The 18,906-nt window shown below is 41.9% G+C and overlaps 1 protein-coding gene across 1 annotated transcript in view; it reads left to right on the top strand.

The window, feature by feature from the left end:
* Positions 1–18,906, top strand: part of gnb1a (guanine nucleotide binding protein (G protein), beta polypeptide 1a) — a 34,740-nt gene that overhangs the window by 8,727 nt on the left and 7,107 nt on the right. The window contains exons 2-6 of the mRNA XM_069140094.1: positions 12,363–12,469; positions 13,218–13,256; positions 13,430–13,536; positions 16,898–16,961; positions 17,816–17,978. Of these exons, the coding sequence (XP_068996195.1) occupies positions 12,413–12,469; positions 13,218–13,256; positions 13,430–13,536; positions 16,898–16,961; positions 17,816–17,978 (430 nt within the window). The 5' untranslated portion in view covers positions 12,363–12,412. The remainder of the gene's footprint in view (positions 1–12,362; positions 12,470–13,217; positions 13,257–13,429; positions 13,537–16,897; positions 16,962–17,815; positions 17,979–18,906) is intronic.

Below are 18,906 nucleotides of genomic sequence, written 5' to 3' on the forward strand. Positions count from 1 at the left end.
TAATGTGAGACTTTAAATACAACAAATGCTTTATATTAACTGCAGCGTCTTGACAGACTCACCACACCGTGTAAACCAGTGACGACGGCAGATAAATATGACGGATGTCGCATGAACTGGTAACACAGGTTAGCCGCCCATCTAGTAGAGCGGCATCATTTTCTTGTCTGCCGTCTGGTTATTGTTTGTCTCTTCCCCTCGCAAAAAAAAAATCAAACGCTTGCCATTTTGTTTCTGCGTCGAAATAAACGGCATCGGAAATATCAAATGACGTTGAGAAGTTGGACGGTTCCCAACTGGTGCAACTTATGCGTTATCCATATCAACTGGCAACGAGATCTTTAAATATCGATTGGCAATGTGACTTTTAGTCCCATTCAAAGCTGTTGATACATTCAGTTTGTGCAGTAACTCACTAAAGGTTTGTGTTCCTTAATCTCTGTTTCGCCAAACACGCTTCCCTGTTTTGCTTTGTTTTGGTTTGTTTGCCTTCTCTGTTTGCCCGAAGCTCTCCTCTGGGTCAACATTACGAGGGAAATTCTACCTTCACATTTCCCAAACAAAATTTGCTTGAGGTTTGACTGTAGGTGCTGTTGTGCATGCTTAGCTTGTCACCACTGGCCAAAAGGTCTTTGCCAGTGTTTTGAATAGTCAAAGTAAGCGGCAGCAGGGCCGCTTAGTGACCCACACACAGGCCTGTCACCGCTCACACACTGTAACCCTGCCACAAGCCCTGGCAGCGCTTTGCATGTGCACCTCTAACGCCCCGCTGTGTTTTGAATAGAGACCGTCTTGCTGTCTATTTACATTCTCGCCTCGACATTTGACTGCCACGGGGAAAATGTTACCAAACCTGAATCCCGAGATGACTGGGAAAGACGGGCGGTATTAGCGAGTTCTCTTCCTCTTGAAAACAAGAAAGGCCGCAGTCACTTGAGCAAAAAGAGTGGGGTAGCTGTCATGTGACTCTTCACACACACTTGTTCCTCTCTTGGAAGCTTGGGGAGAAAGCACGGGGGGATGGGTGTGATTATTGATGCAATCAAAGGAGTGTATTTTATGTTTTAAATAGTCATGCTTTTGGCTTTGGGGTAGCCTGACCTTCCTTTCCTGTTTTTGTTTTTTTTCTTTCCTTTTTTAATCTAACTCATTCATTTCCCCGTATGAGAAGATGGTTGTGCAGCTGCAACAAGCACAAAACACACCTTTGTTAATGTATGTGACCTGTTTTTCCATTTTAACATGGTTTCCTTAATTGTTTTCACGTCGTAGCATTTGCTGAAGATTCCTCAGCATTAGCAGCAGCCTGTCAAATGTGTTTATTCCGATTTTATTTGTATTTTGTCTTCTGTCGTGATGGTCAGGACAATATTGCACATCAGCTGCTTATAGTGAATTATATTGTCAACGTTTTTCCTGTTGGAGCTCACTTATTCTACAAAAGCCATTGCTGCTCTTTCTACCAACAACGCAGCCGGTCGAGTAAGAGCACCGCATCATGGAATGTTTCACTAATCAATCAATTAAACTCTACTGTCAGTCCCATTGATGTTATGTCCCCTATCATCAGACGTTACCCACAGGACGCAGCCAGTGAGGGAGCACGCATACAAAACTGTTTGGTTAAAGGGACAGTTCCCCCAGATTAAACGAGCACAATTTAAGAAGCCGTGCTAGAAAATTGAACTGCCACAGGGAAAATGATACCAAAAGATAGTGGATTAATTACATGGATAATTCAAACGAATTTACATATTTAACAACCTGATAGTCGAGTGCTGATTCCAAGGTTTGTACCTTTTATGAAGCCCAATATTGTTCTGTTGGAACAGGATTCTTATCACAACAGTGGCATGTCGGCTGACACTTTGTTTTATGAGCAAGTGAATGAGAGTTCACAACAGGCAACAGCTTCAATTAACCATGTTTCTGTGTGCGTCAGCAAACAAATGTGACAGCAGCTGCATTGGGTTTTTCAAAAACGTGGTCAGCTTGCCTCTAAACAGCTCTAATACTCTGCCCTAGTTTCTGGAGTACTTCTAGAACAATTGCAGTAAAAACATTCACCGAAGTACTTCTTTAGCACGTTGAATCAACAGGAAGATGTAAAGATGACAACAAGAAATAATAAGCAGTCAGTCTAGAGTCTTTTGGCACTTCAAAGATTAGATTTCTACCCGTTTGATGCTCTGACCAAAGGTTTTTGTTTTTATAGTTGTATTTGTTAAATGTAATGGTCAAATTCCCAGCTCCTATTGGCTAACGCGTGTTAGACAGCTACGTTGTAATGGTACGTGGATTACTCCAGAACGGTTCGGTATGAAAAGACTTCGGTTCCCTTCACTTTGTAACTTCAACAATTACCGTCAGAGTAATTGTGAGTACGTGCTCGCGGACCGAGAACAGAGATTCTAACGCGAGTTCCTCCCAGAACTTGTCGGTAGTTCACCAGTCGTTGTATGTTAGCTGTAAGATTTTTTTTGCCAAATTTGCCTTTCAGCAGGGACTCTGCATCGACTCGTCACACTTTAGCATTGCGTTGTCCAGAATACTTCAGTCGCAGAAGTAAGGCAGCGGTGCCTTGTGTCATTGAGCGCACGTTGATTTTCCTTCAGCGTTTAGGTTGTGTTACCGTTGTGCAGGAAATGAAGTAGTTTCATCACACACTTACTGCCCCTGGCTCCAAATCCACTGATGTGGAAAGGTTTTTGTGTGCATACAACTCCTATGTATCCCATAAAATGCTTTTTTTTTTCTTTTCTTTTTGTTCTGTGTGTGTGTAAAGCCAGCCCTCCACCCCGGCTCATTGACGAGGCTTCAATTGACACGTACGATATCACGTACGATATCACATACGCTCTCTCTGGCCCGTGTATGTCCAACATGGACGTGAAGGACGCTAATTGCTAAAAAAAAAAAATGAAATGGTGTCTTTGGCAATTCCAAAAATATTAAGGCGAAAGGTAAAAGTAGTGAATTTGAGAGTTGCTGCACTGTACTGTTGTATCTTCGTTTGGGGTGAATTGTGCACCTAAACCGAAGGCACCATCATGATCAGAACTGTGGCAGCTTCTGCTTATTCGTTTGTAGCCTCAGGATTTTGCTCTACTTTCAATGGAGCAAAATGGGTTATGGAGCCCGAGGCCATTCATTTTCAATTCAGCCATTCTTCTTGAGACTTGTACAGATTTTGAATGTACCTCCTCCTCGGACAATGATTAAAGTATTGATCCACATGTTTGTCAACCTTTGCTCACTGCCTAATTTACATCATTAGAAAGGGTGGCCAGGACATGTCATAGTGCTCCTCTTGGCAGCGCATTGACTGGAAAGTCGCTTGCAAATGAAGAGTTTATTGATTTTAGACACATAAACCTAAAAAAACGAAATCTTTTCCCCCTATTTTTCTGCTCAGGGTAGAACTGGTTTTGGTGATTGTTCTGATGGTCGTCACTTAGTTTTTATTACATTTTTGTACTTCCTGTGCTCATATTTCAGAGAGAGGAGCATTTGTGTTCAACCTCATGTTGTGAAGTGAATATTGCAATAAAACGTATTTAAAGCTATTATTTTGGATAGTAGAGAATGTCCAGAAAAGATGTCTAATAAATAAAACATGAATGGCTTAAAAACATGCCACTCGGCTGCTGAAAACAGTTTGTGGTGTTGGGAGCATTTCAAGGAAATTGCCTAAGAGTAACTCCCCAGTCTCGGCATAGTTTACACTGTTGTGTACATATTGTTAGAAAAAGTAATAATCACAGTTGTAAAGATGCAACAATTAAAAACAACTATTAATTGATGAATCATTAGGTCAGTTTTTTTCCCAGCAAATACACCAAACATGATACATTCTTGTTCTGGGTTTTGTACCCTCATGGTTGAAATGCACTTATTGTCTTGTCTTAAGTCGCTTTGGATAAAAGCGTCAGCTAAATGAAATGTAATGTAATCTAAGTTTGCAACTTTGATAATTTACTCCTTATTTTGAGTATTTTAGGGGTTTTGGACAGTATGCAGGATAAAACAGGAAATCAAAGGACGTCACTTGGTTTCTTTAGTCTATGGTGCCACGTTGACAAATTTTCAGTTTTCATAAAAAGATTGATCAAGGGAATAACCGGCAGATAAATCGATACTAGAAATAATCGTTGAAAAAATGTTTTTTTTTTTTGTTTAAAAAAAAAACAAAATGTAACAGTATTTTGTGTAGGACTCAGTCTTTCTGTGTCGAATTGTATCACCCGACCCTCCAGGCATGTTCAGCTATACTTTACGTGTACTATGACACATTTCAGCCAAATGATGTCAGACAGGATTAAAATAGCACACGGGCTGTAAAAAAAACAAAAAACAAAAAAAAAAGCTGAATTATTCTAAAGTCTCCTCCAAACAAGTGAGCAGCTTTGATATTTTCAAATAGTTTGGTGTACGATGTTAAACAGAACTCTAACTCCCCAGTATAGAAACATGTCGCAGGTTCATGTTGATGCTAGCCAGGCAGGGAGAGTAAGACTTCACCTTCTCCTCCACAGGCCTGTCGTGGCCTTATATTTGGTAGTCGGAGAGAGGATGTGTGTTGGAGAGTGACAAAGTGAGTGAGATTGGACGGAGCTTTTAAAAAATGTCCAGGAGCGATGTCCTTCTGTCTTCTCGTCCTGCATCATCAGCCCCCTTCTTCCTGCCTTCTTTGCCCTGGTTTGTGTTTCAGCTACATTAACCATGCATCACTTAACCACAGCACTTAGATGGACCCCCCCCCCCCCCCCCCACCCAGCCACCCACCCGCCAGACCTAAAGAAAGAAAAACACACACACATGCGTTGACACCATCTTTCCCCCACTGTTGTACACTACTGTAAATTGTTAAAATGCAACCAGTCAACCAGCAAACAGTCATCAAGTCATATTTTCATAAGGAGCGGTCTCATTATTTCTGACGCCAGATTACAACCACAAGGCTTTTATATTGAGTAGTTGTCAATGCTGGATATGATCTGCTCTAACTGTTGTACTTTTCCACCTCATCCAGCCTCACAGTCCACGTTTAGCCTAAAATAGGGTTAGTGGAAACTTTGTAAATCCAGGTGATGTGTTGGTAAGTTTGTACTTGGACATCTTTCTGTTCCCAGCATGAAGTTCCACTTCATTTTTTTTTTTTTTTTTTTTTTTTTTTTTTTTTTAAACCAATAAAAGTTTGAAACTGGATTGGGTATTATTTAGACCAACAGATCTAAATCAGGACGGTTTACTGTTAAAAACAGCTCGCTGTCATATTTGAAAATGTTTGACTGATGTGTATTGTTGAAAGTGTGCTGGGTAGGGCTGCTCGGTGGTTAAGAAGTCGTTACTGTTTAGACGGGGTGCTGAGCACGGTAATTGATTTCCTAAGTGAAACAGCATAGGGGACGGAGGGTGCTTTTAAATATTGCAGCGTTTTCTTTCACTGGATGAATGGCTAGAAGAAGCAGAGGTGGCTCCTCTCCAGACAGAGTGCTTTTCTGAAAGCCGATGCTGCTGCATCGAGAACCTGAAAGCGCCGTTCCACTTTTAGCCAGGTGAGCGAGTTTCAGAGCTTCGCTATCCACCAGTTCACCGTTCTGGCTCCAACGTAGGCAAAACATGTCTCACCCACTAAATATAAATTTGACTTTAACAAAAAAAAAAAAAAAAGAAGAAGGATCAAATATTGTTGCTTTTGTGACTTGTTTAAATTTGAATGGGATCTGGTGACCTTGTTTTCAATAGTATAATCGGGAAATTACTCACTTTCAGATTCGTGTGTTTTTCACACATGTGCCGTAACGACAACCAGACTCGTCACAGCCGGCGTTCTCAAACCACGCGGGAGTTTTTATCAAAATGAAACCAGGCACATATAGTGGTTTGTGGAGCAGATCGCACTCAGTATGCAGCATGTGTGTTTTAATGCTTTGCAAACACGGGTGTTTTTGCCTGTCGTGTAATACAAAGCCACCACTGAAAAAAAATCAAAAGTTGTGGAAAAATATTGTGCAAGAAATAAATCAGTCCCCTCAACTGTAGGTTCGGTAGTGACCACAGATGGAGCAAAACCACATCATACAACAAACCACTTGTCGCTAGACACTGTAAAGTCTGAGCTGGGATTAAAAGCACAGGGCTACTGTTAACATTACATTATATACAGCAAGGCTGTCACGGTAATGAATCTGTGACACTAGCTACTAAACCGAGATTACGCTTCTAAAATGACATAATTACAACACCTATCAACCACAATGATAAAACATGGCGATGAGTAAGTAGTTGACTTTAAAAAAAAAAAGGTCCTCGTTTACATGATCTCCTCCCAAGTATATAACCTGTGAGCTGAAATGTTAGTTGACTAGAAATCACATGTATAGAGAAAATAGTAAAGGATTGATTTACTAGGTTTCATCTTACAAGTACAAATTTGATTCCCCTGATTATGCGCAAATTCAAAAATGAATATTGTCATTTTTACACTTGAGTTTGCCCGCATTCACCCAAGAAAATACACTGCGGTGTACAAAATATATTAAACCATGAGCGGTATCAGATTAATTGTGGTTTCATACCTATGGGTTCCCTCTTTCATTTCATGATGTACCCACAGTGGCTCAACAGAGCAACTTGGCGTCTTAAATCAGTGCACTCAGCTTCTTGCATCGAGTCAGTTTTGATTATTTGTTCGACAGCATGGGATCGGCCTAATCCAAGTCAGACTGACCTAGTTTTGTGGGAAGTGGGGGCCCGTCCTCTGGTGTTGTAGCACCATGCACCGGGCCTCCTGCTGATCCGCCAGCCTCCCCCTCCGTCTCCTCCCTTTATATCCCCTCATTTGTCTGTTAGTATAAGCCCGCCTGTCAGGATGTCCTGTGTAACCTGTTACCGTAATGCATCTGATTGCATAGCCTGGTGCAGAGGCTGGATGGACAATGGCAAGTGGTAGTAGAAGAAACCACAGAGCAAGTATATTTGTAAAGTGTGTGCACTGTCGCCACATCCGCTCAATGTTTTGACAAAGGGAAGAGAGAGACGAGCACAGCGAAGGAAACACCCTTTAAAAGGAAACGCCTGCTTCGAGAAGCTACACACTCACTCGAAGGTGGAAGCAGCATGCTGACGCTGATGATCAGCAGCGATAGCTCCTCCACAGCCAACCGGGGACTGACCTGCAACAAAGCCCGGCCCCATCCAGACCCCGCTGCAGCTAATACTGTTTGTTTCTGGGAGCAGCAAACCAACCACAACCTAAGTGGCACTCTGAAGCACTAGAATATATAATGCTGCAGAGGCCAGTTAGCAGGAACAATCAGACAACGGAGACGGGATGCAGCCCTAAGGAGGGAAGGGGTGGGACGGCAGGAGGGCATGAATTATTAAGACCACTATCTTTATTTACCCCACCTTTAAAACACTTCTTTGTGCTCAATACATGGCTGAGACTGAAAATATCAAAATATCTGATTACGTAGTCGTGCACATTTCCCCCCCGCGTACAACACCACCACTCAAACTCCAATTTTACACCAGATGTACCAGGTCCCTATTGTTTCCTCATTTTTCATTATGTTTGTTCCAGTCATTTTCCTTTAGTCTTCGGCTCTTAAAGTCCTTCGAGGACCGATCTTTGACGGCACAAAAACTGTTTGGTAATACGTACCCTCCTGTGCAAAACTTAAACTTGTGCTCTTGTGAATTTCTAAGATTTGGGATGTGGATCAAGTACAACACGAAAACACTAAAACATGACCTCCAAAGTTCCAGTATTTGAATAAAAAAACAAAACGGTAAACAATAGTGAATTCAGACGTAGCCAAGGCTCCAGTTTTTATTAAGATTCTTGTATTGATGAAAACAATTGACAAGTCAGTCGGGTTTGTTAAAATGACTCAACATGAAGTTGAATCCTTGGCGAGAGTGAAAATATTTCACCCGACTTTGATTCATCTTCGATTGTCACCCCAGATTAGGAAAATCATCAAATTCTCCTTCTGCCTCCAGTTGGCACAGATTGAGTTTGATGAATGTTTTTAAAGTTTTCTTTAGGGGTGTGACAGATGGCAGCTGAGGACAGAGCCAGCTCCAGGAAAAAACTGCCTTCATATTTTTTAACCTGGTCTGAAAAGAAAAAAGACCAGTTATACAAGTACGGCAGCATCTGAGCAGAAGGAGCGTCGTACTCGACTGGGAAGATCCCAGTCGCTGACCCGGTGACATCACTTTCCATGACCATTAATCAAATGCATACATCATTATACGGGATTTCCTTATGCTGCACTGACTCTTTGCACTGTGTTTCTAGCACTCTGTACTGCATGTGCACATTAGTACAGCGTATTTGGCCGAGCACCGTGTTAGGAAAGCTGTATTTCAGGAAGGCCAAGAAAACTTGAGTGTAGTTTAGCGTAGGCCGACCCCGTTCAGTGTTAAATGCTGGGAAGCTTACCGAGCCGCGCTCCCCTTTACCAAAGGGGTTAATTAGCAGCTACCCTCCCAATTGTCCTCTGCTTGTTCACTCTCATTAGTTTAATCTGGCTCTGTCCTCCAGCTTGCCTCTCTTGCCTCTATCCTCTTGTGCACCAGAACATCTCGCGGCCTACTCCGCTCCGAATGTCATCAGGGTGAGGCCTCTCACCTGCCCCAAAAATCTACAGCCAAACCCCGCCCGGCCATCCTCTGACTTCTGTCCCTTCACATGTGCTGCCCTGAACGTTGGGGATTTAAAAAGTGTCATCAGAGGCCCAGTTCGTTTGCCACTGAAGTTAGTCGTACGGGACGTGTTGAATGGTGTGATTGGACGTTTTGGCAGCGAACACATTTTGTTGTACCTTAACGTTGCACATTTATGGTTTCAGAAGGGGACAAAGGGACAATTTGTTAACAGGTAAATCAAATTATATTTTGAAAAAAATATTTTTAATTTAATACAAATTACCATTTAGTATGGTTGAAATTAGCTTTTTAAATCAGCGGCCACTGTTCCTCAATCCCTTTTATTAGGTAGGTTTTTGTAGAGACATTGATCATTTTTTTTTTTAATCATTATTACCGCGTTTAAAGAAACATCAGCAGAAATGTTCCCTTTTGTGAAGAGGATGTGTTTGGTGTGAAAATGGATGATGCATTTATGATCACTGCCTTATGGGAAGAAGAAATACCAATGAAATGTGTGTGTGGGGGGGGTCAAATTACACTTCCTCTCTCCTTGTCACTGTGTTGTGCTCGAGATGTCGGAGCTGATAGGAGTGGCTGGAAAATGTGAAGTCTGCTTCCCTCCTCCTCTTTCTCCTCCTCCTCCCCCACCACCTCTCTAAAAATAGCTGGCAGAAAGAGGAGGCAGTGAAGTCGAGGCTCTATCTGTTGGGCTGCCAGTGCTTTCAACACTCCCACCACCAGCAAAAGGGAAAACGAGTCCTCTGAATCACACCTCTTATGCTAAATACTAATCACCAGCAAAGAGTACTGTTTTGTTTTATGTTTCTGTCAGCAGCTTTCTAAATTCCAACCGTTTGCAATTGACCTGTTTGGTGTTTTGGAGGGCAGGTTATTCTGGAGCTCAGAGGACATCATGTAAAACATAATTTGGCATTCATTCACGCAAAGCAGTAAGAAAGTAGCACAATTTTAGCAGAGTAATATTTCAGGATGAGACCGGCTGCATTGATCACCTGATCTCAGACAGAGCATGTGTTTCGCTTGTTTCAGCCAAAAGTGAAGATAAAAAGCCCCTAAAACAAGAAAGAAGTGAAGGCAGCTGCTTTTTCAGGAATGGCGCAGCGTCACCAGGAAAGATTTCATGTCTTTTGGTGTAAATAAGTTTTAGTGTTCTGGCAGTTTTTTGTTGCGAAAAAAACATTACTCCATGTATGTAGTAGAAATGTTAGTTTCCATTTGGTCCACTCAAACAGCAGGCTGCGCACAAACTGCACTTTACATGGTTAAATTGGGTGATTTCATTTACATCACAACCTGTAGATTACATTTAATAAAGCACAGTAGTGACTACAGAAAAGGACTTTAACCACCCTGATGAATTCACTTATTCTGATCCACTGACAAAACCTGTGAAAAAAATGTGTCCGTCGCATCAAAAAAAAAACGTTTTTCATTTGTGCAGAAACGTTGCAAAATAAGTTACTAGTTTAAAAAGGGCTGTAATGGCTTTACTAGGTGTGACAGACGGACGGACAGACAATATGGATGCTGTTCACATGTTGCAGCAGCGATCAGGCGATCTGTGTGAACAGCCAGCAATGTTTTGGCCCTGCAGACTCCTCCCACAAAAGTTGCGGGGCCATGGGAAAGCACCACATCGGGAGCAGATATGTTTTCGGGGGGGGCGGATCTGTTGCCCTTCACATTGTTTCACAGCACAGTTTGGTGAACATTTCAAAAGCACAACAAAGTTTTTACAAACGACACTTTGCGACTGATGGTACAACATATACAATCCCTGAATGTCACCAAGTCCACCACGCTGGTGACGGACGGGAATTATGTCATTAAGATTTTAAGAAATGATTAAAACAAGGAAACAACACACGGGATGCTATAAATACTGTATATCGACAATGGAAGCACACTTTTTAGTTTGTGGTCAATGGCTTTAGGGTAAAGTTACTTTAGCTGTAATGTTTATAATAATTTGGTCATGAGGGACCGATGTTGTTGTGGACGTGTTCGTCAATGAGTGGCTCGCATCCTCCACCTGATTTTAAATGTTCAAGTTTTAAAGTTTGGTACAAGTTCAGGCTCCAAATTCAGTTGGCGTTGTGGAAAAAGTGGGTTTCTTTGCCTATTATACTAATCATATTACAGAGAAGACCAGACTTAGCCAGTGATATTACCATGAGACGTTTTTATCACCAAGATTAGGGGGTTAAGGCGCCTTGCTTGGATGCAGACCCAGTTAGCAGCGCTGGCCAATCAGGTGCCAGGTAGCTCCTAAGGTGTCAGACGCTTGAAGGATAAGGTGTTCATTCAGAAGGACACGGCACAGTACCACAAGTACCTCAATCGGAACCAGAGAAAAAGGGAGGTAAGGTGTGCTGAGGGTGCAAACGGTGCTGTAGTTAGTCTGTATTTGACTGATTGCCAGGGAGGTGGGTTTTTAAAAAAAAAAAAAAAAAAATTTTTTTTTTTTTACTGTATTTCCTTTAGGGAAATGGAGTTTTGTGAAATCATGAGATCAAAAATGGTCTTTCGGTTTGGTTTGAGGAGAGAGCATAGAAGGAAGTCAAATCTTACATTTACTTGACTGGATGTGTTCACTGAAATTATAATTCATTTCAGAGAAAAGCTCTGTTGGAAAGTTTTACTTGCTGTGATGGAAACTCGCACGTAAAGTAGTAACGAGTGTACCATTTGGAAATGTCTTTTTCCACAACGTCTCCAATCCTCTCAGTCAGAGATCATATTAGTTTCAATAGTATCTTTTATTTAGTTTTTGGTAGAATTAGTCTTCTTTCCATGGATAGTGAAAGTGTCGGTGTTAAGAGCGTCAACCAGAGGATTGGGGTCAGCGGGATAGCCACTGCTTTTAGGATCATCAGCAGGTTTTGTCTTAACCGGATTTGGCTGGAGGAGCTGAATCAACTGTGTCCCAGGATTACAGGGATGACATTGGAGGAGAGTTTAGAGTCCAGAGGCCGGAGCATTGACAGCTTCGTCAAACGCTGCCCGTCATCTGAGCACCTTGGGGCTCCAGCAGTGCAGTGAAACCCTCGCCGGTCTGTTGGCGGGCCGCTCTGCTGTCTTGATATCTGGACTCTTAACCCTTTGCCTCGCTGTGACAGGCAGTAGGCGGTACGTCTCAGTCGTTGTGACGCTGTACAGCAGCGTGGACTCCGAAAAAGATTTTTTTTTTGCAAATGCATTTTTGCCTTGACCGTGGAAAAACGGTTATCAGCCGCTCATTGTGGTCAGATGTTTGCCCAAGGGTTAGCCGTTGTTTGGAATAGAAATGAGAACAAATTCAACATCATCCTCAAAGTTGTTATCTTAAGCTTAAAGTAGCTGCCTAGTGCTTGTTGCTAGGTAACAGTTTCAAGCTGGCACGGACAAGTCTCGAGCTGTCCAGAAAGTGATTCCCTGCGACTTTGTCTGGGCCTCACAAAATGGATTTAAAAGACACTTTCTGATCCTCAGCTGGGTTTTTTTTGTTGAAGTAATCATGTCCATAAATTCATGACAGAAGACAAAGCATCTTTACACTAGGACCAAGACCGTACATGTAATTTAACAATGTCAACAGTTTAAATTACTCGGTTTGCATTTTGTGTGTTGGTACCAACTTGAAATATGCAGCATGTGCATGTCTGTATGTTGAGCCTCTCATTCTTCGTCTCCTCCAGATCAGCAAGAGTCTCGGCGGCGGAGCGAAGCACACCATTAGCAGAGGAAAATGAGTGAACTGGATCAGCTACGCCAGGAGGCTGAGCAGCTCAAGAACCAGATCAGAGTAAGTCCTTTATTGTCCTCAAGTTTGCCTGTTTTTATGGGGTTTTTCGGTTTGGTTATAAACACAGACTGACAATTTGTCCGTTGAGTTGTGTCCTCCAGAGACTTCCAGATGGAAGCAGAATAAAGAGGCTTCCTGTTAATGTTCACATTTGAAAGATGTAACATAAATGAAGCCATGTTTTCAGTTAGCTTGCTGCATAAAAAAAAAAAAAAAAACATCTTTACAAATTTAATAGCCAGTGACTGTATGATAATACATACATAGGCTCAAAGGATCAGATTCACTGAAACCAATGCCTGCAACACTGCCTCTCAGCCACCACGCAGCCGTGGGATGACAGCAGTCCGTCATGACCCTCTACTCCATTTCACACATGATTGCAGTGACATGAAGTAAAAACTGTCTGTTTAATGCTCATTAGCATCATTTTAGTGATTCCATTGAGCAAAGTTTACATCTTGTCAGTTTTTTTTTTTTTTACTTGTATTGCAACAGAGTTGCATAATGACATTTATTATTATTATTATTATTATTATTACTAAAATGGGTACTATTAATACAGTGCTGTTAAGCTGATGTCACACATCTGTATAATCATTTTCACTGAGTTTATTTGATAATGAATTTGTCCCAGACATACAGACTGCGATTGGAGTGAAACTGTCTTTTTTGAAATATGATGAAAAGTCTCCTGGTTTTTAACGTAAAGAACGACGTCGAGATTGACTGGGTTGTTGTGTTTCAGGATGCCAGGAAAGCGTGTGCGGATGCTACCCTGTCTCAGGTAAAATACACTAAAAAATCAGCTTTAATGTTTGTGATGCGGTTGCTTATTTATAGAGTGCTTTTTCCTTTTCTTTTTTTTACCGGGCGAAGCTACACGAGGCTTGAGTGCTAACAGCAGAAAGCTTTAGAGCGCTCTCAACGTGACCTTTCCTCTCTCTGAATCCTGTTTAGATCACAGCTAACATTGACCCTGTTGGCCGAATTCAGATGCGCACTAGACGGACACTGAGGGGGCATCTGGCTAAAATCTATGCCATGCACTGGGGCACTGACTCGAGGTAATTTCATTCAACTCCATTCTGTCCATTAACCGAATATTTCATCCCGTCAGCCTAAATGCAGGAAATGGATATAAAAGCTTGCTCGACTGTCTTTGTGCTTCGCGCTTCCTCCTGAGGGTCCCTCGTCAAATCACGACACTCCACAATAGCTCGACTCCACTCGGGATCCACAACCGGTTCTTTTTTCTTTACAGCTGTCCAAAGACATCTATCATATTAACATAAACTCTGTGTTCAGCTCAACAGCAGGCTATTTGTGCACATGCACTGCAGGTAATGCATTTATTACTGCGACTGCTCAGCGGACACGCATCAGTCCCTGCGTCCGCTGTGTTGTGTGTCTGCGTGCTGTGTTTGTGTGCGTTGGGGGTGGGGTATGTGGGTAGGGAAAATACTCAAAATGGAGTCAGCCTTTGTTAAAGCGAGAGTTGAGGCTGATAGACGAGATGAAGCAATCCTCCTCGTTTCACACAAGGCCTTCTCCCGAGAGTTGAACCCACCTCCCACCTCAGCAGCTAACAAGTTAATCGCTGCGGCGCTGCTGTGCGAGTCCACAGAGACACCGCTGCAAACTGCTCCGTCACCTCGTCCTCCGCCAGTCCTGTCCCCAAGAAGAAGTCTGCGTTCACCCTGTCAGCTCTTACTGTTGTTGCATCTGTTAATGTTTCACCTTCCAGAGGAAGTCACGGTGTTTATTAGACTCCCTGCTGGGATCGAGCCACCCAGAAAGAAGGTCGCCTAAAGATGTTTTGACCCAGAGTCGAGGCCGGGTCTGCTATTTTTAGCTCCATGGAGACGCTACTTGAATTAAGACGGCGGTGGATTTCCAACAGTTTGACAAAGAAACCCTTTTAGTTTTTTCGACTTCCCAGTCAATAAAGTTTGAGTTACATTTTGTGGATGTAGCACGATGTGGAACAAAAACTTATAAAGGCTGTAAGACAAAAATATTTTTATATTATTATGAAATAATAAAATAAAATAATCTTTTTTGTGGTCAGAAGCTCAGATGTACCGTTTCATGGTCATATCTCAAACAAAAGTGTCGAGTGGGCCCTTTTCATAATTATAAAGGAAGTACATGGATGGGCAGCTTATATGTCAGCACCTTACTAATAAAACAAGCAGGTTTAAATTTTATAATTCAAATCATTACTGTACGAGTGCTGATTTATCAAAGAAAGAGTGCATTTCTTCCTTTTTTGTTTATTTCAGTGCAAGTGAGAGGTCCAAATATTTTCTTCTGGTCGAAAAATATTTTTTTCTGGGATATTTTTTTTTTAAATTTTTTATACCAAACTTTGGTACAATAGTACTTTTTGTTGGCCTCAAAAGAAAGCTTGAATATAGAACAAAATAACCCCGATCCACATGAAATCAGTGAGTCATAACTCCTGTCCCACATGAAAAGATTTCTTCATAACCACCAGTTGACCCGACAGTTAAGTTTATTTTTTGTATTTGGGGAAAAAAAAAAGACTTTCCTTTTTACATTTCTGCAGTTTGGAGTTAAGAGAACTTCTCAAATCAATGCTGAATTCAGTTTTTGGTCATTTTTGTTGCACACTAAAAACGCTGTATTTGATTGACAAAGTTTGCTCGCAGTCAACCCGAAATATCTGTGGAAAGATGTAAAGTATTTGTCAGAATGTTTTTTTTTTTTTTTGCTAACCTTTAAATCCTCAAAGGACCTTTAAAATTATAGTTTCTAAAAACCTAGTTTATCACACACGCAAATTAGCAGAAGTTCATCACAAAAATAGTAAACATTCAATATGGCCAAATCGAACGTTCTCCTTCTTCTTTTGATGCGGTTCACTTCAGCTTAAAATAAAAATCGGCACCGCTCCCTGGCCTTCACTGAGCCGCTCGACAGCCTCGGTGTTACTCAAACCGAAGTGATGGTTAGGGAGCAACACGGTTTGTAAATTCAGAACAGTTTTAAAAAGGATTAGTGCATGATGGTTAAAAAAAAACTAAAATCAATAAATAGAATGGTTGGATTTGTTCACCTTGTAAATGTCGGGTATCTCCTCCCAACCCTGCTGATGTCAGAGCTCAGTTCTGGCTGGAGAGTGAGCACCTGGAAGTGTTGCATCATTGTCTCCCAGCTGGCACGCCCACAGTTCACCGGAAGTTGATGTGGAGTCTGATCTGAACTTAGTACATTTGGCTGCTTCTGACATTATCCCACACCACGAGTTTTTTTTTTTTTAAATGTATTTCTTACTTGAGTTGAATGTGTTTGTTTTAAGGCCAGGGAGCTGATGACTCATTTTCTCTTAGAATTCCCAGCACAAACCTCTCTGTCCCTCACTTATTATCTGCCAGAGTGCTCACATGTGAGCGTCTTCCCGCCAGCCTGGTAGTTAAGATGTTCAGTCCCAGCAGCCCTCGGTGTGTTCACTCCTTTTCCTGTTCCTGAGTGCACTGGGACTGTCGCTGTGGTTACTTTTGTTGGATTCACCCAGATAGCAGAGCAAAGCCGCAGAGGTACCTGGGAGCTGTCTCATGATGCAGGCTCCGTACATTGTGTTTTTGAACCACACCAAATGTGGAAATAAATAAATAGTCCTGAGAACTCGAGAGTAGAATCGCACAGAAATAATCTGTACACCGGCTATTGTCCAGTTTAGGATCACCTCCATCTATTCTGTGGAATATCGTAATGATGATATAACTTTAAAATAATGTTGTGAAACAAATATATCTTTAATACAAGTAGTGCATTAAGAGCTTTTAAATTCAATAACACGCATGATTTACCTGCTCAGATTTCATCCGTTCATTTTATTAGTAAACCCAAGTTGACGTGGTTAAAGGAAGGTTGAAGAAGAGTGTGCACAACTAAACTTATCATATCTTTATTGAACATTGCAACTCTCGGTTTCCATGATGGTCCTACAAGTCGCCCCACCTCTCTACCCATACACACACGTAGACAGCTAATTGGATCGCTTTATATCTTGTTATATTAACTCAAAAAAAATACATTATCCTGCTTGTTATTTTCACCCTTACAGTTACAAATTCAAAATCAATAAAACAAAGTACATGACTACTGCAAACCACACAATGTAAAGTTCTAATTGTAAGTGTTGGACAGTTGCACGTTTTCTTTGTGTTGTACTCCAGGATTTAACATTAGGAACTGAGCACCAATTTATTACAATATATCATAACATTCATCACAGAATTAAATGAAAGATGCAACTTGTTCTGTTTGGAAAGCGGCTCAGTAACCGCGTCCATGTCATCGCTCTGCTGGTTCAAACGGACCGAGTCATTTTCCTTTTGGTTTGAAGGGTCATTTTAAAATGTTGCACAGTTTGAGTCATCCTGTCTTTCTCTTCATCAGGCTTTTGGTCAGCGCCTCCCAGGACGGCAAACTCATTATTTGGGACAGCTACACCACGAACAAGGTACAAACACCATATTCAAAGAACTGAACCGGTCTCCATGGACTGTACACGTGGTGCTTTCTTTTACTTTTGGAAAGAAAGTTGCATGCGGTTTGGTTTAATGTGAATCTGTTTCGAGTTCAGACAAGCTGTTCTGTTCTGTTGCGATTGGCTCAGTGAACAGTAACGTTCCAACTTAGAGCAGTGAAACAATTAATGCACATTTTTAACATCGAAACAGGTTAAAATGAAGAAATAAGAGGTGATAAAATATCACGTCGTTGGTCAACTTGCCCAACGGGACTTTTGACTTCTGAAGTTGATGTGCCAACGATGCCGTACGTCTTTAAGTCAGATCTAACCAGGCTTTAATCTCACAGCCAGTCTTAAACCCAGAAAGGCAGCGAGCACGTCTGATATCTCTTTTTACTGGAACAAACCACAGATTGAAAAAGTTATTGAAGCAACATGGCGATATGAGACCCGACTGATGCCACAATAACAAGTAGCAACGGTCTAAACGTGAAACGATGCGGACGGTTGACTTTCAGCAGGTTTCCAAATGACTTGGTTTGTAAATAGTTCTCAGACGAAGCGTCGTCTTTACCTGTCCATCAAAGATGAAGTCATCAGTAGTGATTTCTCCCACATTTCTGGCAGCTGGATTCGTTCAGTGACAAACTGCTCAGTTCATTATAGTACAATTCACAAGTGTTTTGAGGGTGCCAAGTAATGCTATTTATAGTGTGTATTGTGCCCTTGAAAGGTTAAGTTAATATTGCAGACAGACTTTGTCACATGCCCCCCTCCCCCGTTCCCCTCCTCCATCTGTCGCTGCATACTATCTAATATTAAATCTTCCTCCCCTCTTCCAGGTCCATGCCATCCCATTGCGCTCCTCCTGGGTGATGACGTGCGCCTATGCCCCCTCTGGGAACTACGTTGCCTGCGGCGGTCTGGACAACATCTGCTCCATCTACAACCTGAAGACCCGTGAAGGAAACGTGCGCGTCAGCCGCGAGCTGGCCGGACACACAGGTAGACGTCCATCAGCTTTTTACCCAGCAGTCTGACATCAGTAGGAAGTTCACTTCAACAATGAGTTTCATATTAGCAGTGGCCAACTACAAAACATCTTGAATTATAGTTAGGTTTTAGGTATTATAAGCTAGAAAGGATCAACAGTCCTTCTACCAGTCCTGCAACTGGAACACTGAATTGTCCAGATGTGTCTGTTGTTTGCATTTGACAGTCCCTGATATGGACTCGTCATACTGTGCTCAGCAGCAACACGACATTTAACTTGAAGCAAGTTCTCAAAGAATGTTTGGATTTCAATAAATTGATGTTAAATGTACTGCAAGACACATCTTGAACACATCAGCAGACAGAAACGATTAGTAGACACCAGCCAGCATGTTCACGTTCCCCCAACCGCCCCGTAGTCCTAAATATTAAAGGACAAGAGAGGTCCGAACGGTCACGTCTTGAGAGAACACACCATTTGCTGCAGTTTTTGGAGACTTTTTTTTTTTTACACTTCACATTCAGGTTTGAATCTGTCTCTGCCTCTGGGTGGAGAAGAAATCCTATTGATCACAACTAATTCAGAAAATGAGGTATAGAGTTATAGATCAGGCAGTAAGAAAGGGACACAGGAGTGTATTTTACATGTATATTTTGTCCTCCTACAGAAAACCAGTCAAACTAACACAATTCTGTTATTTGCTAACATACAGCATGTTGCTTTTTCCAGGTGAGCTCCGTGGAGGAGTGTAAGCCGAATTATTTTCACATCAAAAAGATGGCAGTCACATGGCGTGTCTGTCTCCATTAAAAACAGGAGGTGGTCGAGCTGTATTCCGGCTCGAACTAATGAAAGTGTTGAGCTCTTAGGCAAGGAGCATTCATCTGATCAGTGTCACATGATGCAGGAAGTGTGTCAGCATTTTAGTTCCAGTTCCCT

Source organism: Embiotoca jacksoni, unplaced genomic scaffold (genome assembly GCF_022577435.1).
Source record: "Embiotoca jacksoni isolate LCO1_2020_lvr unplaced genomic scaffold, fEmbJac1.0.p SCAF_9, whole genome shotgun sequence".
Classification (NCBI taxonomy): Eukaryota; Metazoa; Chordata; class Actinopteri; family Embiotocidae; genus Embiotoca; species Embiotoca jacksoni.